The sequence below is a fragment of the Varroa jacobsoni genome, unplaced genomic scaffold (assembly GCF_002532875.2).
Source record: "Varroa jacobsoni isolate VJ856 unplaced genomic scaffold, vjacob_1.0 scaffold_883, whole genome shotgun sequence".
Lineage (NCBI taxonomy): Eukaryota > Metazoa > Arthropoda > Arachnida > Mesostigmata > Varroidae > Varroa > Varroa jacobsoni.
The window spans coordinates 90,364-113,820 of record NW_019213785.1 but is presented as its reverse complement, the minus strand read 5'-3'; the positions used below and the strand labels follow the sequence as shown (position 1 = coordinate 113,820).

Below are 23,457 nucleotides of genomic sequence, written 5' to 3'. Positions count from 1 at the left end.
GCTTTTATTTTAGTTTGTCTTCCCATTCCGTTGGGCATTGCAACTGTGACATCGACGATTTCATATATATATATATATATATATATATACACTTCAAGCCATGATGATGTATAGTTTTTTTTTTTTTAGTTTTGTTTATTCGTACACAAAGATTATTCTATCGCTGATATTCTTAAATACAATTACCATGCAAACACATTTCGCATATTTGGTGAGTACGGTTGCTTGTTCATCTGTCTAAGCGTTTGAATCTATCTCCTCATGTCCATGTTTGCTCTCGTATTTACTCTGTCCATTGCTGCCGTAAGCGAGAAAATTCTTGCTAATTGCTTACTTACTTATGAGTGGCAATTTTTTACTTTTGCGTTTCAGAATTCAACTTTAAATCATCGACCGCGGCGCGAAAAAATCGTACGTATCATTCAACTTGCTTGGCTTCGGTACTAGTTCTCCTTTGCTTTCCGACACCTGTGTTTTGTTAGATGTTTTCATTGAATTCACACAATGTTAACGGTGAAAATTGACCTATAAACTAGCACTATAGATATGGCAGTACTCTAGGCATTGCTTAGTTCTGATTAATCAACACTTTGAAATTTCCCGCGGCCTCTTCGCATCAATTTGCAACCAGTTTTGCATAATCAATATATAACCGTACGGAAAGGGTCATGCGTTCTGGGCGCTGTCGAGAAAAAAACTAGGACCAACAATGATTGTACGGACGTTGCGTATTAGAACTAAACTTGGTATAAAAGTAGAGCGGACGACCCGATGCTAGCTCAGAACGTGCGAAACTATCTGAGTATCTTCTAACGAAGTTACAGCATACAAAAAAACGTTATTTGTTTTTCAATTCGATTATCTTCACTTAGTCATCGACCCTTATTGGCTATGAATACGTATATTGGAAACATTTCTGTCAAGGCTTTTGCATTTGGACGCTGGAGATGGTCACAGGCACCATACCTTACAAGACAGCCGACAAAGAGGAATTTCTAATTTATCCTTACAAAGTGACTCCTCTTTTAGGAAGCGGCCAAAGTGGTCCTCTTCTGAAGGTACTGAAGGGTAATGGATGGGATTCTCTCGATAGAATTTCCTACAGTTAAAAGCATTTGGTCTGATTGACATACATAAGATTGGAAGGATGCTTTAGCTCTAAGGCTCAATTTCTGAAAGCGGTGTGCGGGACGACAAGAAACCCTATGGTGTTGTCATTCGACCTTTAGAAACTGGAAAACGCAGGAGACAGTTTCATTGAAACGTTATTCGCTAATAATGCTATGCAAACAGTTGTTGCTATGGAAATACCCCGAAGTGAAAGGCCATTGTAACTGAGCCAGTTCGAACATTAAAACTAGATCTGAGGCTACTTGAAAGACAATGAGGGTAGTCGTTATTAAAATATGGCGGTAATCTCGCAGTTTTTATTGCACAAAATAAATAACTACGCACTTAATATTCATCGGGTTTAATTCCTTAAAAATATCGTAATTATTAGAAAAAGCATTGTTACAGATGAAAGAGACGGGATTTAAGACATGGGCTTCAGGAGATCTTTATAGTATCGATAGCATGCTTCCTCGGCTATCTTGTAAACAGATGATCTAAGTATTCACTCAGCTAACATTAGTTGACATTAAAATAACTAAAATTTTTTAAAATCTCAAATGGCTTTATATAGGCTTTTCAATCTGCCTAATAGCACATGAGATAGCTAGGACAAAGTTCATGTAGCGGGATTTTGCTTGTGACAACGCACACCGTGCCCGAATAGCCCCAGTTGACATAAAGCGTGAGCGATGGCTACCCGTCGGAGAAAAACCTTTGAGGAGCAATTCGTGTGAATAAGATCTAAGGACTCAGTTATGCAAATGTCAACCGGAGTCAAGGGACCCTCTTTTTCTCTAAAAGCGTTTTTGTACAAACGAGCTTACCATTTATTCATGAGGAATATATTCAAGTATACTTTAGTTATGTTATGCCGACATTATTTCATGTTGTCATTAACGGCCGACGCTCCTGAGACTGAAATGAAACAAGTTTATGTATTACTGTATGCCAGTAGAGGTACCGACGCAGCCGGTAGCTTAGACACCTGCCAAAGTCAACGACACAAGCCCTATCAACGAACGTGATCTAAGAACGGCCATATTAAGATTTGTAATGGCGGAATGATGCCGACTCAGACAGCGGTGTTAACTGAAACAGGAGGAGGTCTCAAACAGTTAGCAAGCTATTCTAGGGCTACAGCCCTTACCGCTAGCCCGAAATGGCATTCCGAAACATCTGACGCAATTAATATCAATCTAAAAAATCCTATCAACTAAAGAAACCTCCACTTGACAGCAAATGGCACATTAAAATACACAAATTCAAAGGCTAAATGAGCAGATCGATGTTGGTCAGTCAACCGTTTATGTATTATATATATATATATCTTTACGAAAGTACTGGCGTAAAATGGAGAAGGTAGAGTTCCCACTCGTACAACTATATCTGTATGGATACAGTGGGGGCTTTGATGAACTCATATTGAGAAGGCGCACTAAGCGTCCTCCCTGTTGCACTCTGTAAATTACGGATGTGGCATTATACGGCTCAGTTCTATGCCACTTTTTTAACGAACCCGATCTTATTTAATGGCATAGCGGTATCCCCGGCGTGAAAGCGACGCTGGCAGTGTCATGTCTCACTTTAAACCCCAATTAGTATACGATCGGCACATAGTGACAATACGCGTCGCGCATTGTCAACAGCTCAGGGGCGATTTGCAAGCGCTACTTATAATCCCGAACTACTAACTAACAGAATGCCCATAATGTCGTAATAGTAAGACACGTTTTCTCAATGTAACCCAACTAACTTACCACATAGCTAACTATACAAAAGTATCCGCTCACCACCTCTGCTTGGGTTTGGTCCGTCTCACAACTGAAGTACTTCAGCTTACAGTTATGTATTCTGTTCATCCTATTGGTTTTTTGGCGTTGCCTTGCCCCCATGATAAATATGTCTTCGTGAAAAACTCACAATTCTTAAACATCGGTTACCTTTACGACTACGTGCAAAGGGCCGATGCCCACAGACTTCTGTAAAACAACTACCATATGCGTATTTCGATAGGCCCTTTAGGTCTGGCAAGTCAGCTGCTGGCATCAGATGACCTTAGGGTGCGCGCAGGCCGGCCCACTCCTCATGCATATCACGCACTCATCTCATGCATATCAATACCACAGACGATGTGATATTCTCTCCATACTGAGTCTCCGACATCTATTATTGCTTTCTGGCTAAGAAAAAGTCTAGAACTTTGAGCTACGGCCCTGCTTCCCAGTCTGCTAGTGAATCTTTGTTAAATATACGATCGAGCGTATGTCAAGGCACTAGCTATAGGTATTAGCCGCACGACACGTGTTGGATAACATATTGCCTATTCGATTACCACTCAGCTTCAGCTACTAGATCTACTTCGGCGTCATTCCTCTGAACGAAGTAACTATATGTATTAGTTAATCTTCAGAGTATTCCAGTTAGGCAGGTTTCCAATAATAAACCTGTATTAGTTATTATATTATCAATTAATTCGCTAGCTCAAGAGGCTTCCTGCCGACAGCATGACCAACACAATACCTTACCTTGATCCCGATCGCTAAAAGATACGTTTCAAGTATATTTGATACACACGTAGATGAAAACGATTAGGCAGGAAAAGCAGACCGAACTCTCTATGATTTATGAAGCGCGCATGGTTTGCTTGTACATCGATATCGTCCTGTTTGTTCGAAACCCTGAAATCTGCATATGTTAGAGATTATTGTAAAATCTCGTTATTACAGAGTCTTTTTTTAAAAATTTTTTTTTTACATCGTTGCTCCGGTCTATCGATCTAGTTTGTAGCAACAGAATAGAATAGTTCGCCTGTCTGGACGCTGACTTTCCCAAAAAAATTAACATAATTTTCTACACAATGGCCTTCATGCGGAATCAATTTCAGGTGTTGCTGACGTGTTTGTTCGTACGTATGATTTGTGTCTTGCGCTAGCGATAGCTATTGGCTTATTTGATAGATCTCAATAAAACGGCGCGCTAGAGTATCTCCAATATTTTAGTAGAACAAAAACAGTCCACAGAAAAATATCGGAGGGCAATAGAGATTCTATAAGTAAATTCCGTAATTTCATATCATTACCTGCGCATAGTATATTTTCACCTAGCACAACCGGTAGGCCGTAATATGCACGTTATGTTTCGAAAAATAACATACATTCGTGCACTAGTTGGGACCAGCTTTGGTTCTCCGCAAAGAATTGACTAGCCCGCCCAACATACAACACTAGTAAATTGCATAGCAATCCACAATACAAATATTAAGTTAAGTTGGCGAAAATACTTTATCCTAGTCTGGTTATTAGAGGAAGTAAGTTAGCACCTTTCTCGAAATACGAAATTTAAACAAAGTCTTAAATTCGTAGGGGAGTGCTATTTGATGCGAAAGCTCAAATCAAAACGTTTATGAACCAGCTGAGTTCCTACCATAATGTACATAAACGACCTCTGCCTCCTGAGCTTTAGAAAAATGGGAAAGCTATGCTTCATTAATGAGGGCTGCCATATGTAGGCTGACATCTGGGGGCGAAGGGGAGCTAGCAGTTGTTTCTTGTTCGAAATAGAATTGAAGCAGCGAATTTTTATTTTTTTTACTTGCTCTCGCGTTCACTGGTGATGTTGTATTCCTCGTCCTTTGGTACAAGTAGTCATACATCAACTTAATCTTAAGGTCACCTTCCCCTTTGCTTTGTTTCAAAACAGAATTCTGAAGCTACTTACTATTTATAGCAGTCAATTAACAACGAGATCTAAAAAAAATTTGTTTTGTGTCTTCGTGCATTTTTGGCCACTCCAAACACCCTTTTGCCTGACTACACTCCCGGATATTGCTTGAGTTTCCAGGCTTAATTTTTTTAATAAGCACGCATCTATTGATACTCCTTGTTTACTTGCCTCATAATAACGTCCTAATTCTGTACTTCGCTGCCGCCTAGATAGATATCCGCGTAAGGGCACAACTCTAACTTATTTGCCTGTCAAAATTGTAGACAAGACCAGGAGCTATTAAATTAGGCCCAGAGCTGCACGTGAACGTCCTGACAGACTGGAGTAATATCTATTCTGTCGGATAGAGTAATGTTGGCTTTGCACGAAACATAATGTCAAGTTTGCGAAGTAGGCCAGATTTTTTTTTTTTTATATAGGACATTCTAAAATTAAAGTCGGTCTACCACATTTCGGTCACTTGTAACACTAATGTGCACTAATCGATTTTACATAGCCAGTTTGAAAAACGTCTTCTTCTTAGCTTTTTTGAGGAGAAACACCCACCGCAACAACGAATCTGCGATCGATCTTTCTAAGATCAGCCCGTTCAAACAAACTGACGTGAGCATCGTCATACCTCATTTAATTGGCGCCATATGGCAGATTTTGAACTGGGCATAACTTCGAAATGTGTATTGTTATAATTATTTTAATTTTAACTTATAAATCTCATCTATCTAACAAGCATAACGTTGGGCTTCTTCAAACGCTTATATCAATCATCTCCAATGATCTTTTCACTAATCCAACCTCAGTTTTTCAGCATTTTTAATAAATTCAAAACGAGACGTAGAGATACCGTTTCGTCTTGCTAGCCTTACAGCGCAATGCTTAAATGACAATACAAGATACGCAAGTTGAAATAGTCTTCTCGTTAGGTGGCCACTGTAAAACTGCGCGATCCTAATCTCGACCCATAGGACGCTTTAGGTTCTAACCGGCGTTCGCTAGAAAGATTTCGAATTAATCTACATCTAAATAAGCTAAGTAGCAATATTAGGCCACCGCTCGTGTTTTCATTGAATTTTTCAAAGAAGCCAACGTTTCTGTCCGAGCTTGAAGCTAAACGTGCCAGCTACTAGTAATATCTTAGGTATTGTTTTGCTGCCATGTCGAGACCGCTTACGAATCAATTTTCCTAGAAACGCATGTTTCAATTCACACACTCGATCAAAATCAAACCTATGTTAGCTCTATACTTACCTTTTCCGAAACGTCAATTTATTGATGTAATCTTGAATATCATAACGATCCCTACAGTTATATATTTAGCTCAACAGTGATGAAAATCACTACTGCCACTACTAATGGGTGTGGTGGGGACGATGGGATTGGAGAGCGGCTTTTTGAGTTCTGCCAAAATAACACCTTGTTTGAATACTTTTTCAGCTGAATTTAACTCGTACTACGAAGGAGCATACTGCAATGTCAAATCACCGTTCACACTACTCAAGTCGGAACGACTGGGCGAAAAAACGAAGTATGAATTTCCTATCAGGTTCATTTTATGTATGCTTTTGCTTTTTGGCTCGTAAAAACACCCGTTCGTCCTAAAATCTGTCGAAAGCAATAACAGCGGAGCGGAGACAAGTTTTGTATATCCGCCAAGTGGGCGATAAGGAAATATTAACAATTTTGCTTCTAGAGTTTTCGTTTACATTATCCTCACAGGGTTTAGATGTTTTCGTACTATATAGCAGGACAAGGCCATATTTTGAGTTTTTTTTTATCTGGTTTAGCCAAATAGGCGTCGTTTGCAGCTTTTTCCTAATTTCTAGTTGGGGGTTTTAACGGGGTTTAACGGGGGGGGGGGACGGGGAGGGGGTAATAAATGAATAATGAATATACTACTGATCTTATAGATTTAGACCTGACCATAAGAGAAGAAGCAACATCATATTACAAGTGTCTGATATTCCTTTTGATAGCATTGTTTTTGTTGCAAACTTAATTTCGTTATATGTTTATTTGCGTCACTTCGCCACCACTCCTGGAACGTACTCAAGATAAAGTTCGATAGAAATCGTTTACTAATTTCGTTACACGTGGGGCTTAATTACGCCTATCAATTTACTAAAGCTTTCCATATTAGCAAACCCCTTTTAGATTAAAATTCGAAAGTGAACTTAAAGTCGCGTATATTTTTAGCGTCCCAGAGTGAAACACCTCTTGTCGTACCGGATATAAAAAGTATGAAAAGCTGTAAATCCTTAATGCATGCCTAACCGACAATGCTTCTGCAATGCAGAGTTTTTGGCCTGCATAATCGGGACCTGCTTTTCGTGTGCTTGCCTTGAAGTTTAGGTTGATTTCAAAGAAACGTTTGATCATCATTCGAAGCAGTAGTGCTTCCCAAATTTCACTCAAGGGACCTGCAAACGAAAGAGGGCAAACGAAGAGAGGTTTGCATACATTCAGTGAGTTATATAGCCGCTTGTGTGACATACAGTGTTTCAGCTTTTGTCCGTCGACGAGATTTCCATTTAAAATTAGGTAGCCTAAGATCCAACTAAATGACGTATAGTGAAACCGCATTTTTGTCCAAAAGCATGTATTGTTATCCATTGGTAAGAATAACGTAATTATGCCAAGTTAAGTTTTCTTAACTTAGTCTACTTTCGAAATGCTCAATATTTACCGTCATCAAGTTACTGAGACGTTCGATCGTCCTGTTCAGTCGATCTTCTACACATGCATATTCTTCAGTAAGAATATTTACAGCGATCGATAGGCCAGTTGGCCGTGCATCATCCACAACTACGAACTTTCTCCTCCATCCAAAGCACATAATTTAGTTTACTTTCAGTTAGCAAGTAGCGAACAGCAAAGTCAATCCGAATGTGAGCTCCGTGTGAAAAAAAACAGGCCTAAATGGCGTTCAATCTGCTAATCAGGTATTCACCGTCATAATATTATACGTGACCCAGAAAGGGGTGCAAACTAGAACGCTACCAAAGTGAGCCTACTCTGATGCACAAACGTACAAAACGAAGTAAACTACGGGTGGAATGCTGGATAACTATAAAACGACGGATTACAAGGTCCTTTTAATAGGTTTGCTTAAATTTTCGCTTCAAAGTATGAAATCAAATGAATATCTCTGCTTTCAACATAACTGCATAGTACACTATTTAGTTTCCAGTTGACACATATTAATTACTAAATCTTGTCTGAGGGTCTCCTCAAGTATTACAAGTACACAAAATTGGACAGGAGTTGCCGATCGCTAATAGATTTGCTAAATGCTGTGAATATCCGTACTCGTAATTCAAAGCTAGCGCCCAAGCAAAACAAACGTCGGGATTTGCAAGAAGCAGAGTGTCGAAACGTGAGAAAAGTAGATAAGAAATATTCACAAATATCCTGACAACTGTTCCTTACTTGTTGAATAACTGGCCAAGAGTCTATGTAATTCATTGAAATACATCATGTAATGCAGATTGAAGTATCTATAAGCACAATTTTTTTCTTATAGTTCGATAATCATTCAGTTTTAGATTTCTATCATTGAGGCAGCTACTTCAACGAGTAATTTACGTTCGAGGTTCGTGATTTAAACCGTATTGCAGGTAGACTATGATTCATCTGAAAACTTTCCAAAGTGACTTCAAAAATCTTTAGAGAATCTTCTATATGCATTAGATATTGAACAGGTACTCACTCTGACGCGACACAGAGGAAGGCAATACGGTTTTAGCGCTTGACCTAAAGAGCCCCCATCCTCATAGACATTAGTAAAGGCGATAGGTCACAATGAACAAGAAGGTCGTCGCAGCTGTGTACCGCAATTGCTATGACAAATGACCTTGTTTTGACAAATTTCATTGAGAGGCTGTTTCCATAGGTTCGTTAGGCGCAGAAGTTGCTTCGAGCATTTGTCATCGGTCGTTTGAACAGTATCACTAAAATCAAAGCAGATCGGATAGGACACCCACCGCCATCTAATTTGGGAAGGTATTTGTTTCGGACAGCAGGCATTGTAGATTTATCAGGCCTAGGCATCCGTTAATGGTTTTTTTGATGTGACGGAAAGCTGCTGCTAGCTTCACCTAGATTTCCGTCCGTCTCTATAATAAGAAGCGATATTTTGTCAATCTCGAAAGCAACATGGAGGGCATACGTTGGAGGTAGGCAATTGTTTTGGCAGATCTTTGCTACGTCTACTATATCGTTACTCATTCTGTGACACTGCCAAGACGCGACTGTTGTGCTGTTATCACCGCTTTAAGATATTACCGATTTTGGTCGTATTTTTCAACTGTACTCCGTACTGTTTCCACATTACGCAAAGAAATCGTCAGAAACAAACTATAGTGATAGAAAGAAACTGTTATTAATTTTTACTAAGATAATATAGAAATATAATAGTAATATATGCTTCCAAATAGAAATATTTGTTAATTCCCATAAATCGTGAATCATATGCAGTTGAAAATATCTTCTGAATCAGCACCCCTTACACCAAGCACGTTGTAGTAATTTGTCCATGAAGTTTTTTATGTAGAGAGCCAATGTCTGCTCCGTCGTCATAATCGTTGTATCTCCTTCGAGATCTTGTAGCCATCATCTCTGGGGCTCCTACAAAAAACGTTCTTATGATTCACTGTATAGTGAATCTAGCGATGACTTTTGGGAAAACGTTTAAGCTTTCTGTTGAATTTGCTAGCACTAATTATCAATATAAGGAGTTTTTGCGGTCAGTTGCACAGTTTGCTTTTGTGGACGCTGAAAACGGGACAAAGCTTTCGAAAGCCGAGTCAGTAAACGGTATCCTGATGTGCGTGGCGCTGTACTGTATGAGGCCTGGTAGGAATCATGCGCATTATCAACACTCCGTGAAAACGGCTACGGGTCTGAAAACACAAATGGTTATTGGCAAGGTCGCTACTCAATTGTTTCACTTGAGTCGTTGTTGCGTCATTTATCCCGTCATAACGTTGCCGTACTCTGTCATCTCTAGTCGTACTGGGAAACTTCTAACACCAGTAGTTGAAGAAATCTTTCGGTCCAAAAATGCAGACGAATCTGTCGTAAGGAACTTCTTTTCTAACTCTAAAATGTTTGTAATTTTTCCGTACCCAACATCTATCTAATCGAAAATATCCGTCGGCCAAAGTACTCTGCAAGAAATGCTCGTGCTCACGCAACGTTCAAGGCACGGTGCAGTTCGCTTCGTCCTTAGCTCTGATTTCGTTCAACTTAAACGTATAGGCAAGCACGATACTCGAAACGCATCGTAAGCGACCCCTTAAAAGACCGACAAGGACAAACGGCTGGGTTTGCGTGTGATGATGCATCGGTGTGTGAAATCCGGCAAGCACGTCAAAATTTATCGTTAAGGACAAACAATAAGGAATAGACAGTACCATTGACAGATCGTGCGGGATTCAATCAAATGGCTTCTGTTGACCGCGGAAATTGTTGCTTACGTACAGCTACTAGAACGGCTAAAGCGGTCAAGCTTATGAACGTGGAGTCGCGTGACAATGTAACATTACGTAATGCCGTCAGAGTTTCCGTAGAGTGTATTACGCAATGTTTTTGTGGCAAAGGTGTTCAAGTTCTCATCTCTATCAAACGAATCGCCGTGGCAGTTTAGAAAATGTATAATAGATATATGAACGGTGTTTTGACTTTTTCTGCTTAGGCAACAAAGTAAAATAGTACGGGAAATAAGGGTTGAAATAAATCCATAGTCCCAGATACGTCTATCCCTGAATTTGCCAATTTGCTTGAGAAGTGTGTACCGTGAACAGAACTTGGGTATTACGTTTCTTTTTCCATTATCGCATGATTGCAAAATGATACGCATCTCGAGCTTTCTCTTCGGTAAAAACTTTATCAATAGCCCATTCTTTACGAATCATCCATATCATTAGCGAGAAGAGAATACCGTAAGAAAATCGTGTGGCAATTGTAAATAGTATCGGGCATATTTGTTATAGTCAAAAAAACTGACAAGTATTAAAATATTGTATACTATATAAAAGTATTGGCTAGAATTTAGCGCAAATTGTTTGACGAATTTTTTTGGACAAATCAATATACTGACGAGGATTCAGAGTACTTAAGATTAAGGGTCTTTTTTTTTATTATTATTAGAGCCTGTTAACAGATAGTACAGGTAGAAGCTACCCTCTGTAGACTTTTCGATGTGAATTGTTTGTACGTTTCTCCATCGAGATTTAGAAAGCCATGAAACGCGGTTACAGAGGAAGCCTCCCAGTGAGTATTGTTTATGCGGTGATATAAACGATTATGTTAAATAGATAGGATAGACGAGCAAATCAAGAAAATATTTCCAACTGCTCGGCTAAGTTACGCCATAAATAATAAGCAGCTGTATTGCTTGAGCACCTCAGCTGAACTGACCAAATAACGTTTCTGAGTTACAGGTACTATCATTGCATTGATGGGGCTATGGTCGCGGTTATCTGTCCTACAGATAAACCCGCGCTACAGGACATGTGCGATGGCTATGCGAAACACTGTAGGTGTGTTTAACAACTAGAACAATTTTTCAACTGAAAAATCCTGAAATTTTAACGCAAATACAGTAAGATTTCAGTATGAACAACCAACTTTACAGAACTAGAGTGCGAGCCACTATGTGCTCTGAACCCCCCAAACATTCGAAGTAAAGAAAACAACTTGAGATTGACATTCTCTTTTTCTCCGTTGAGTTCCGCAGAACTTGTAGTCTGACTCAGTTAGTGAGAGCTCTTGGCCCCTTTAGCCATATGCATAGATAGTTTAAATTGAAATTGTATTAGCTTGTGTCACATTGAATCGATTAACTGATAGCAATCAATGGGTTTAATAATAATAGACTACTTCGATAGAAGGAAAATTCCTCTTGCCCCTGAAGCAGACTACGCTTAAATAACCCTTATAATCACAGATGGTAGCCGACTGATGCAGACACTGCTACGTGACATGTATAACTAAGGGAAACGAGTAGCGAAAGCAGAACCTCTATAGGTCCCTAATTACTTATCGTGTCACCGTAGACAAGAGAAAGAGAGAGCTATTGCACTACTTATGTTAGTATATTGCGTCATTTAGAATCGGGTTCGTGTCTAACATGAAGCTTGTTCGACTTTCCAGGCTGGCGGTATTTGGCCTTTGATAGGAGCATGACCCACGAACAGATCAACAATAATGCCTATGACTACTACACATGCCTTGGAAAGATCCCGCAGGGGTCCTAGGCCTTTCGGCTTTCCTAGCGATTGCGATTTTTCAATGGTCATTTTTTCTTCACTGTCGCGTAGCAAGTCTTTTCTTCGTCATCTCGTTGTGTTTTTTTCCTGTTTCTTCTCCCGTTTAAATGATCAAACGATCCCAAATTCATGACACGTATGACGCAGGTGTTTGGTCCAGTGCCTTCACTTAGATCCGTCTATTCGAGCCCAGCTATTCTTTGTGCTTCATACGGCTGTAAATGTCATCGGTGATGGAACAATTCAGCTAAAAAAAAAAACCTGCTGAGCCTCGCTATTGCAAAAATATACATACGTAAACAGGAATTGTCGTTTCCACTAGCGGAAACGGTGTGGAATGAAGAACTGCATCCACCCGCCTGAAGCCTATGCCGGTGTTCTCTGTCGTGTTGCAGCTGCCTGCCTTACCTACCAAAAGAATACGTAGATTACGCTAGCTAAAGAGTTCGTATAGTCTACCAGGTTAATATCGACTATATCTTCCATGAAAAAACCCCAAAAGTCAGAATAACTCTATGACAATTATAACAATAAAGCAGGGATATAAGTGCGTAGATTTTTATGCTCAATTTGTAATTTGTTCAGGTTGATGTTGCAGCTACCAGTAGAAAGAGAAATTTACAGAACTAATACGAACCCTACAGAAACAAAAGGTATGACGGCCGTTCAAAGCGTTCATTATTAGTGCGTGTGTGTGATGTGTGTGTGTGTGTTCGAAAAAATAACGTAAAGCCAAAAACAAGACAAAGAAGAGACAACACGACAATAAACTACATAAGAGTTACTTCCGAAACGGATAAAATCCTCAACTTCCCTCTTGATATGGATATTTCAGAAGCAACACATATCACATATATTACATCTGCGTATTATATATTACTATAGCTGCGCATGATTTGAATGCAGGAAAATTCGAACATGTATTTCTCAAATGAACTGCAGACAAAAGTTGTATGATACTATACACAATCAGTACGAGTCACAGCCTGCTATGCTTTCCTCGCCTGGGTCACCGTGTTAAAAATTGTCGATATCACTAGCATACAGACATATAGAAAGATTTGAAAGCAGTCTTTCTGAACAATAATAGAGTCTTGTGATCTACAAGGGGCAATCTATTGTTTTTTGATGTCAGGGAGCGGAAACAATTCAATTGCCATGTATTGGAAATTAGAGGCCAAGGCTCGAACAGGCCAAGGAAACGGCACATCGCTTCTTTTAAGCTGTTACTAATAAACATCCCCAAAACCTTATAGCCATTGACAGAACGAAATACGTCATTACATTATTTGCAAGGTGTGCCTGAATATAAAACGGGCGGTCTCTAAAGATTTGTCTGCACTTGAGCTAAGATCGCCAAAGTATCACTGACGCCCTTATCGCTGTTGGTGCCGGATACCGGAATTCACAAGCAAAATATTTCCAATTGTTCATTATTTTTATGACTTTTTATACTGCACTTTGCGTAAATATGTATAGAAGAGCATCTACGGACGTAGCCCGAACAATAATTTATCATTCTGAGCAAAGAATGCGTTCGCGAAGGGTGCAATTAAGACGCGACATAATATTTGTTTGACATATGGAAAGAGAGAAATGAAGGGCTTTGAGAAAGCATGTGGTAGATGAATGACGTTGCCCACAAAACTTGTCCTACCTTTGCCAAGGATTGGTCCAGCCGTTGCTGTTTCAGCCAGTACGTTTTCTTCCCTTGTGTAAATCACCTCGTCGGAATAATGCGATACCTCAACGCCTCCGTTCACCACTACAAATAAGAGGGTGTCAACATACTTTGAGTCCCTATCGCGCAATCTCTAGTCGAAACAATGTTTCCTCGTCCTTGTTCTAGGCAGACAAAATCAGGGAGACAACTTGTCAAATAAGGCAACTGGGCAGCTTAACACAGGCAATAGCCGAAATAAAACAACGAATGTCGAAAGATAATACAGAAGGCACCTAGTGTAAGACAGCCCGCTGAAGGCTTAGCTGAAGTCTATATAGTTAATTAACACATAGATTGCCCCTATTGATATAGTAGGTTACGGCTCGTATGGCGTCTGATATAAATCAACCGTGCTAATAATGATGGTTTCTTTTGATAATTTTGTTAAACAACTTCCATTAGTTGAAGAACAGTCAATATTAGTACAGGTCTGACGTATAAAGAATTTTGGTTGGTGATAATTGCATTTCTTAATTGAAATCAGATGACTCTTTTAGTATACTTATGCCTGGCACATTTCTCCACTCAGTCTGCAGATTTGAATCTGTTCAATGGTACGATTTGATCGGAAAACAAAACCCAGAAAACGTAAACGTTATTAAAAGACGATACCTATAGATCCGGTTTGGAATGTCAGTCGCGTATTTGCATCTAATTCATGTTATTAACTTTCCTATTTCTCAGTTCACTACATACTGAAAAGTCTGCATTCAGAATAGGTAACTTATAGACCTGCATTATGAAGCTCTAAGAGAAAGCCACAAAGTATTCATTAAAGTTTTCTTTCACAAAACCCACAAAGTGTAAATATATGTCCCTGATTCGTTCTAGGAATATTACGTCTGGCGTTTAGGTTGAAATTAGCTGGCTCTACATGGTGAATCTTTTGAAGCATTGGCGCAAGTAGTAAGAGTAGAGAATCATCGTAAAAAGTACATTTCGAACCTGTCTGTCTATCGGGGTTAGCAGGAAGCATTTAGATATGTCGTTTGAATTTACGCACATTTAAATACGATTTACGCACTGGATCGCGTACTTATCATCAATTCACGTATAGTATAAGCACTGGCCGAAAGAGATGAGCGGCCTTTAGCCGGACTTATTGGTACTACCGGAAGTGATGTTGTCTACACCGTAAGTAAACTTTGCTATCTATTGTCGTTTATAGTGAACCACCTACATATTGGAGTGAGAATAGTCCCAGTCGGTACCATCGACAGTAATCTTTTTCAGTGGTTGTCTATGATATCTCTTTTGTTTCTTTCTTTTCAGATCACTTTTTTGCCTGTATACGATTGATAAAAACGTGCACTTTGCTTAATTAGCCGTGATTGCACGTAAATAATATGTCAGCCGCCAAGACAGACCTTAAGTTCATGTTCAATTAACTATAACTGGTTATATATATATATATAACCATGTGTTGTTGGCTGTATTGTTATTAATTCCGACCTGGACGCTATGTGATTTAACAATTGTCCCCTTTTTCATGACCTAACACATAGCGAACAGATAAGAATAAATCGGCCCATAGTTTTGTCCAATCGATCAGCAGAAGACAGTGTCAGCTAATGGTGATTCCTTGCTCAAAGTGAACAGATACAATAAAGAAAAGCGTACCATTTTATATACAGAAATTGAATGCTTCATCGAGATATTAGCATCGCGCACAGTTTCTATGACAAGCTAAGAAAAACTTCGAAGCCTCATGTCAATAAAGCTATGCCTCAGTTTTCTGGATGAGGTAATCCGAGATTTGGTTATAAAGAAATATCCAAAAATGTATTGCAAAGCCAATTTTCCTCTAGCAGAAACAGAGCCATATATGGTTGAAGGAGATTCGGTCATATATGTTTTGCTCGCTAGAACCCAGATCTTTATGACAAGTCTATGTCTGAGGGTGCCTAGAGTGCTCACAACAGTTCGATGTATAGAGAGAATACTTCGCTGGTAATTCGTACAACTTAATGATGAAGATTCTCAACTGCTCGTTAGTCAGGTACGTAGTGACGAAATATGTTAGTTGTCCGATAGGGTGTTTTGGATCCTTATGCGTTTTGAGGCACTTGGATGGTCGATAATTTTATGACTGGCATTCACTTTTAACGGATCCGTATTCCCTTTGCCTAATTAGAAGATTGGCGAACATTCACAAACTTGATGCACGTATATTTAGACACGCCGAGACATCAACTGGCTTCAACAGGTCACCAGAAAAAAAGAAAAAAAGAGAAGAAAAAAAAACATATTCAAAATGCTTTAATCCTTACTTCGAGCGATGCTCTGTGAATTTCACTTCGAAATATGATTGCTAAGAGCGGTTTAGACAAAATATAGCTTCTGTGCCATAGAGGGACCCGTCATGTTAACGTATTCATTGGCCAATTACAATACAATTACGTGAGTCTGCACTCTTAGAGCAGATCTGCTTAATTAATGGTACAGTTTAATCTCTATGCTAAAGAGTTATCATTTGAGGACTGAGCGCTTTTAACTGTTAAACATTACGTTATTGAAGATTCTTGTCTAATTCTAAGGAGCAAAACAGAGTTGTACAATTCGTGGATTACTTACCTTTATCTGGGAAACTGGGTTTCTTCTTCTTCTGTGTGCGTCTTGTACGTAAGGCAAGTTACTGAATTAACTTATAGCTTTTTTTTGTCGTGAGGCGTTTGCGAGTCAACAACGTATTACCTATTCTGGAACAGATCGGAAAGTCTGCATGTGCTTGGACCGTTAGATGCGATAGAAATAAGTTTCAGATTCATCTAACGGCTTTGTTTGGATCATTTTTAAATGCTAGAGCTGTCAGTATATTAACTTCTGCAAGTATAGTTCACTCTCCAGAGCGTTGAATGCTGTCAAAGCTTAGAGTTTGATGTTTGTCTTAATAACGTATATATATATATATATATATATATATATATTCAGCAATTCTTTATAGCAACCAAAGAAATAGTTGTTTTTTTTTATATATAACGATCGTATCAATTTCAGTGGGAATTGCGAGCGACCAAATCCGCAGAATGTTTTTTCTGCTGCTTGAATAGCGATGCAGCGACAGTTCTAACATCCACAAAAATATTCATTCACCTATGCGCTCTGTGTTTGTTACATTTAGGTGCCACAGAGCCTGTTCGATTCGACGGAACTTTTTGCTATGTGGTAGTTTCCCAGTGCCTCTGCCAGTAGTGGGCTTATTCTATTACTGCTAGATTCGTACGGCCTCTTCGATATGTGGTTTCCTTGCATCAAGCTCATTCAGCCCAGAAGCACCTCAGCATCGTGGGCAGGGTTTTGAACCACCGGTTGCGTGGCACCTTTGTCGTAAAATGCTTTGTTTACGTCAAACTTCTTGCTTTTCTAGTGTGCCTTATTGCAACCCAGTATTCTAAAATTGTAATACGACCAACTGTCCTGATAACTTTCAGGGCCAAACTTGGCAGGCCTCTTCGATCAGCTTTTTGGCTACATCTGTTATTTTTTTCCGCTATGTCAGGTTGATTACCGGAAAAACTTTCCAATAAACCCTATCTATTTCAAACCTGTTAGAACATGACAACGCCTGAACATAAAGACGCCATTGGTCGACCTTTATCCTCTTTCATCGTAAGAGACAGTTGTGACTTTGGACAAGTATAATTTCTTTTTCACTAACATTTTCCCTTTTATTAGCAGGACTAACCTTGACCTTTGTTGGCACACCTTGTTCTTTAGGCGCTTTCAGGCGGTACGTATTGCTTAGCTGTTCATATCTCCGAGCTGCACTGCTCTTTGGGTTTACAGCAAACCTGCCTGCTGGCAGAACAACGGACTTATACCAGCAAGTCTTGACTGCCAGCACTGTCGACAATGATTTTCTTCATGTAAAATCTTGTACAATGAAGTCTTATTCCCTATATCTCTGAGACTAAGCAAAGCATGCACGCTTAGTTGGATATACAAGCGATAGAAAGTTTTCTCTAATTATGCGCAGATGGCCGTGGCAAGTCAATTTACTAGGCGAAACATAAAACAAGATAAGTGCTTGCGTCGGCTCATATCAAATATATTCTAAAAGGTATAGAGTCGCGTCCTATTCTCTAACGCGTATCGGACGAGTAAGATTATTCTAGAAGACCGACCGTTTTGTCATGCTAATTAATTAATGCCAAACTATCTAGCAAGACGCTTACCTCTTCTAAACAAAGACAACACAGAGAGGCACCGAAGCATAGAAATTATTACTATCTCAACAAGATATCGGCACGTTCCAATCGTACACTATCTCTAGAGTAAGTTAATACGAAGTGTTGAGTTCCACTATTGTTATTACATCTCAGTTATAAGGGCGAGGTGACACTAAGTTCGGTTGTGGCTATTCCGTCTAATGCATGTTAGCGTTCGACTCGCAAAACAACTGCTGAGGTAGCGACCCACATCACGAAGCCAATCAAATAATCAATGACCCCCCAACACATAAATTGTGGCACCGCTAGAATAATAGTTATTTATGTTCCATGTAGAAGCGTGGCTAGGTAACTGTTATAGAAGGTGGCGCACAAATCGACTACCGTGACACTAGAAAATGGAAATGGCATTAGTAAACGCGCGGTGATATGTGTTACCGCTCTAAATATAAATAGTTGCTATAAACGTAGGTTCAAATGAGCCAATGTTCAATCGTTATACTAGCTAGTGAAACTTTCCCAGTAGAGTGGCAAATGTTTCCGAATCTTAGACGAGTACTAGTGAAAGCGTTCGAACCGAAGACCCGATCTAGCTGGCGTGGCTGGGCGAAACTGATATCCAAGCAACCCCCAATTAAACTTAGGGGAATGGGTAGGGTAGTCGCGACTACCAAAATGGCTATGGGCGGCATTTGGATCTCTGTGTTGATATACATGGAGAAGATCCTAGCAGACGACACCAGGGGCATATGAAAAGGTTCAGATCACAACCCTATCACGTAATGCTTCACAGAGCCATAACAAATCATAAAAAAAACAAAACGAACAGATAACATCGAAAAGGCGACAGAAGATAATTAGGTAAATGATCGTACGGTCTTCGGAACCTACGTAAGCATAAAAGATGCGATTCTACGGGCGACAGGATGAAACTAAAGAAGAGTAAAGGGTCGCTCGAGCTCGTTCTATTAACGAAAAAAAGCTGAGACGATGCACGCAGGATAATCACCAAGCAATCACAATATTTTAATAAAATTTTTACCTCGCTGACCCGCTACCACAACTATATCAAAGAATTAGAACGTAATAGGAACGTGCAGAAATGGCAAATTGAGAGAACAACATTATCGCATACGAAACGTCGACAGACGAAAAGAAACGTTCTACTTCTACAGTGATACAGTGATACAGATAGTGAAAGGCACAAACAGGAGTGACCGGAATAACTGAGTCGTTGCGTAACGTTTGACGAGGGTGAATCGACCCATCAACACGGTTTGTGATGGAGGGCACTCAAATACAGACTCTTTGCACAGGAGATGAAAAACACCAACGGATGGATCAAGCATAGCCGGACTAAACGCAATACTCGAAACAATCCTCAACAAATAAAAATACATAGAGAACCTATTCAGGAGTTGGCGTAAGTACAGCTCCACCTCAGGATCAGGACAAACTCCTTGGATCATAACTGTACAGCAGCTGAAGTCACTTCGAACGTGCTTCGTTCACTTTACTAGCGTCTAATCTATCGCTTTATCTCGTAATAGAAGTTATAATATATACAATATACTATAACTATCGATTACGTAATAAAACCAACGTCTGTCGGTTGTTCTTCTTGCAACGCTTTCATTAATCATGATTGTTGGACAGTGTTCGGCGATTAGGAAATGCTAGGTCATGTACGCGCTCCCAGTTTAAGGTTTGACGTATCTCTCTCTGTCCCCTGTCATTCCATGCTTTGGCGTACGATGCTTCTGAAATAAATCGGCTCCACCGCACGCACCTCCCTACACATCCCTAGCCCAAAGTAGAACAGCGTGACCGATAAACTAGGAAATTTTAAGGCCTACTCATTATGCTCAGGAACGTACCTGTGTGCATCGCTACACACATTGTCGTCTCTGTTGTATAAATAAGACGACTCTTACTAGACATATTTTATCGTTTAGAATCCGAAAAGAGGGAATTGGGCAGCGTAATAAATATATTGAGCCGAAAAAACAAGCTACTGAATTGTAAAATATATGCAAAACATAGCACAGCGTATGACAATCTTCTATAGCTTAGTTCTCTTTTTCACTAAGCGTTTACTAAATGCATGTTATTATCATGCTGTGTAAAAACATCAAACATAGGCATTATCAGGGACGCTCAGTCTTATAGATCTTGCTACAACTAAAAAAATTAGGCACCAGTGTCATCGAGTATATATGATACAGGTGCGGACCACTTTTTTCCATATAAGGACCTAGTCTGAATTTTCTTTACCTGTCACTAGCATTTTTTGCCACTAGAATACGGCGTACGAGGATACACTCGCATTCATGTCAGAGATGAAATTGCTTTACAAAGCTAGGCTTTAGGTCCTGACAACAAAGAACCCAGACACATACGCATTCTTGTGACAGAAGCTTAAGCTATCTATATGTTATCGAATATCATTAGGCCGGTGTAAACCAAGCGAACATTTCAAACTACCATCATTTAGATTTAGCGGAATCATCACGATATATTTAGTTTCTCGTGCGCGACTTGTTTCTGGCCCCCAAATGACATGTTATCTTTCAACAGTCACAGCTTATGTTGAACAAAATTAAGATGGGCCATAACAAAACAGCAAAGCATGCTGGACACTACTATACATAGGGCAATAAGGAACAGGCCCAAACGCTGTGCTCCAACTAAAAGTTTAATTTACACAGAGGACAGGGCTCTCACCGGCATCGAAAAAGGCCACCTCATTGCGAAACACATGGAGACATATATACGTTACTATCCTTCACCCTGGTGTTGTATACGTCTACACGGTCTAAATTCACTAAGCCTATTGGACCTATGGAAGCAAATAATTTCCTGGTCACGCCGCACTTCCTTTAGAAAAAAAACATCTTCACACACAGGATTGTGATGCAAATTTGGCAAAAACGAATCTGAAATTGCAAAACAAAAATAGTGAATCCGTAAATAATTCACAAATGATATTGTGACTTTAGCTGTTTTCATAGACGGTACTTCAAGCCGTGTATAGATTTGGGCACTAGCTGGGTATCGCACGGTACCAACATTTAGTTAAACCTTTGCTAAACAGAAATAGTTCATTAAACAGATAACATTGGTAATAGATAACAACATGAACGACAAATTGAACAGTCAAACTGGGCACATGATTGTGCTTTATTGATCTCAACGATTACGATTCTGGTACAGATGTCCCACTCAATGATGACTCAGAAGGTCCAGCCTGGTACTGAAAACAATCCACATAACGATATAGCTTTTAATTCCAATGCGTATCACGTAGCTTATGAGTCATAACCCTGCAACGTACTTCACTAGATATAGTTAAAGCCAATTTCGTGGACAACGAGCGGCTAGTGGACTCTGCGAGACGAGTTCCCTTCAAGGCGTTCTAAATGACAGAGCATTACCTTATCCTGAAGCTAACAGTTCCAGATAACGTCATACGCAGCAGTACTTTTGATGATCGATTGACGTCAAGGACCTACTATCTTAAAGCCTCTGTTTTGGCTTGAGAATCATTTGCTGACCGTGAATCCCTGTTTATGGTGGACACTAATCAAAATTCATCTAGAGTGTGTGACTGAAGATGTCTCATTGTTGAAAATTTTCGACTGGAAGACCTTTGTGTTACATGCGCATGTTATGATACAGTTTCACATAATCTGTTTGCTTGCCAGTTACAATCGATGCTAAGCTTGCTGTGACCTGCGAACCATGGAAAAACCTATCGCGGAGTCCGCGGCAATCGTACCCGTTGCCACTATCCATTTCTCTATGTAATTTTAAAGTCGATGAATGTGGGTCTGTCTATCTGTCTGATTGGCACAAGATCTGATTGCCGAAGCTGTCGCCGATTCCCAGAGCTGCCCATAAACGCGAGGGATTTTGGGGACGGGCAGAGGCGTGTGTCTAATCTGCGTCGGTCGGTCAAATCGCGAGTCGAAATCCGCGAACTAACTTTGCCTTCATCGCAGAGTTGTGAAGCGAACAAAGCAAAACCGACGCGAATACCGCCGGTGGCACGTTGATGTAATACTAAAACTTCATACGTCTTTTTATTGGTGTGTAACACGAGTTGCTCCGCAGCCTGTGTTGTTCCTCTGAACCGCCATTAGACGAGAGAGAATCGCCAGATAGAAAAGGTTCTCGAATCGGTTGGCAGACAATACGCCCGCAGCACCGTATACGTTATCGAGAACGAGTGGTCGAACGGGCTGTATACCTCTCTGCCGAAATGGAAAACTTTTTGATAATAAACGCATTTATGCTAAGAGATGCAAGGATAGAACCACTGAGACGAACGTTTGCGATAGCTACTGTAAGCTTTACGGAAAACTTGCATTATAAATCTTCTAGGTATGGGATTGTAAAATGGGAAATACGAAACTTTCGTATTGTTTGACAACATATATTTTGAATAGGACTGAAGCAAATCATCAGGTACCTTCGCACCTTGGCCGACCCGGCAACCGACGTCTAAACGTCAGACTTGCAAGAGGAACTCGCAGGCCACGAAGTTTTTCGCGGAACCAGGTTAGCTTGGGAAGAATATTTTGAACTAAGGCCATATTTTACTGGAAGTAGCCTGCTTGTGCAATGGTCAGAACTGCATTGAAGGGGCTAAACGACAAGCTTAGTTAAGAAATATACGAAAACATTCCGCGGTAAAGTCCATTTGTCATTTTTACATCCTAAAGGTATTAACGCATCGGCCTGTAGCATTGCAACTGAAGTGACTAGTAACTAAGATGAAAAGGACCCTGCGTTTATCGCAAAAATGTAGAAGTGCGTACAGGTATTTACAACAAAGGCGGCATCAAGTATCGTAAAACATTTTCAAATACAAACAAGCAGTTATAAACAAATCGGGTTTTGCCCGAAATACAATGGACCTTTTAAACGAAGAATGAGGGTTAGACAAAACAAAAATCGAACATTGAAACCGTTTCAGTGTGCCATTTTACCTTACGATTTATAACGATGCTACGTAATAACCGCAACCCTCTGCACGTGTTACCGAAATAGCTGGATTTCGTTGTTATTCTTCTCGCACTCCTAGCGTATAAAGCAAGCCAGCAACATGGTAATATTGGTATTATTACAATTGTTTGTTTATGTATCAATAGTATACTTTTCTTTATGGACAAAGGGGACCGTGTCCTTGGGCAACCCCCAAGACAGCTACCTGATGTTATAAGATTATGTAGATATTGTAATAGCCTTGTAGAAGAACGGACGCGATGGCATCTCACAGCCTAACGTGTCTACCAGTTTTTATATGGCACCCCTATTTTTTTTTGAGTCTATTGATCAACTGCTGCCGTTATTTGAAAAAAAAAAAAAAAAAAAAAAAAAAAAACTATTCAAGAATAAAGCTTTTATGAAATTTAGTAATTTAAAAACAAGATGTGGGTAACTGTGGATATTTAAACTTTGA

General features: G+C 39.8%; 2 protein-coding genes and 2 long non-coding RNA genes across 7 annotated transcripts in view; 1 reads left to right on the top strand and 3 right to left on the bottom strand.

Annotated features, from left to right (window-relative positions):
• The window catches only part of LOC111264652 (uncharacterized), a 21,340-nt gene extending 15,383 nt beyond the window's left edge, over window positions 1-5,957 (bottom strand). The window contains exons 1-3 of one of the 2 annotated variants that reach the window (XR_002682973.2): window positions 5,383-5,957; window positions 3,639-3,798; window positions 1,938-2,028 (exon numbers count right to left, since the gene is read on the bottom strand). This is a non-coding gene — a long non-coding RNA (uncharacterized LOC111264652). Of the gene's footprint in view, window positions 1-419; window positions 2,029-3,638; window positions 3,799-5,382 lie in introns of those variants that run through there. The other variant, XR_002682972.2, reaches the window with a different exon arrangement.
• LOC111264650 (uncharacterized) overlaps window positions 1-12,663 on the top strand; it is a 24,146-nt gene extending 11,483 nt beyond the window's left edge. The window contains exons 5-9 of one of the 3 annotated variants that reach the window (XM_022840716.2): window positions 373-411; window positions 3,998-4,018; window positions 6,268-6,358; window positions 11,274-11,372; window positions 11,986-12,663. In XM_022840716.2, coding sequence (XP_022696451.1) covers window positions 373-411; window positions 3,998-4,018; window positions 6,268-6,358; window positions 11,274-11,372; window positions 11,986-12,007 — 272 coding nt within the window. In that variant the 3' untranslated portion in view covers window positions 12,008-12,663. The remainder of the gene's footprint in view (window positions 1-372; window positions 412-3,997; window positions 4,019-6,267; window positions 6,359-11,273; window positions 11,373-11,985) is intronic. The other 2 variants (XM_022840714.2, XM_022840715.2) reach the window with 2 other exon arrangements.
• On the bottom strand, window positions 12,414-16,749 carry LOC111264653 (uncharacterized). The gene is made up of 2 exons (XR_002682974.2): window positions 16,399-16,749; window positions 12,414-16,021 (listed from the first exon to the last, which is right to left on the bottom strand). It is a non-coding gene; the product is annotated as an uncharacterized LOC111264653 (long non-coding RNA).
• A 4,392-nt stretch (window positions 16,750-21,141) lies between these two features.
• Window positions 21,142-23,457, bottom strand: part of LOC111264649 (uncharacterized) — a 14,373-nt gene continuing 12,057 nt past the window's right edge. The window contains exons 4-5 of the mRNA XM_022840712.2: window positions 22,985-23,075; window positions 21,142-21,246 (exon numbers count right to left, since the gene is read on the bottom strand). Coding sequence (XP_022696447.1) covers window positions 21,190-21,246; window positions 22,985-23,075 — 148 coding nt within the window. The 3' untranslated portion in view covers window positions 21,142-21,189. The remainder of the gene's footprint in view (window positions 21,247-22,984; window positions 23,076-23,457) is intronic.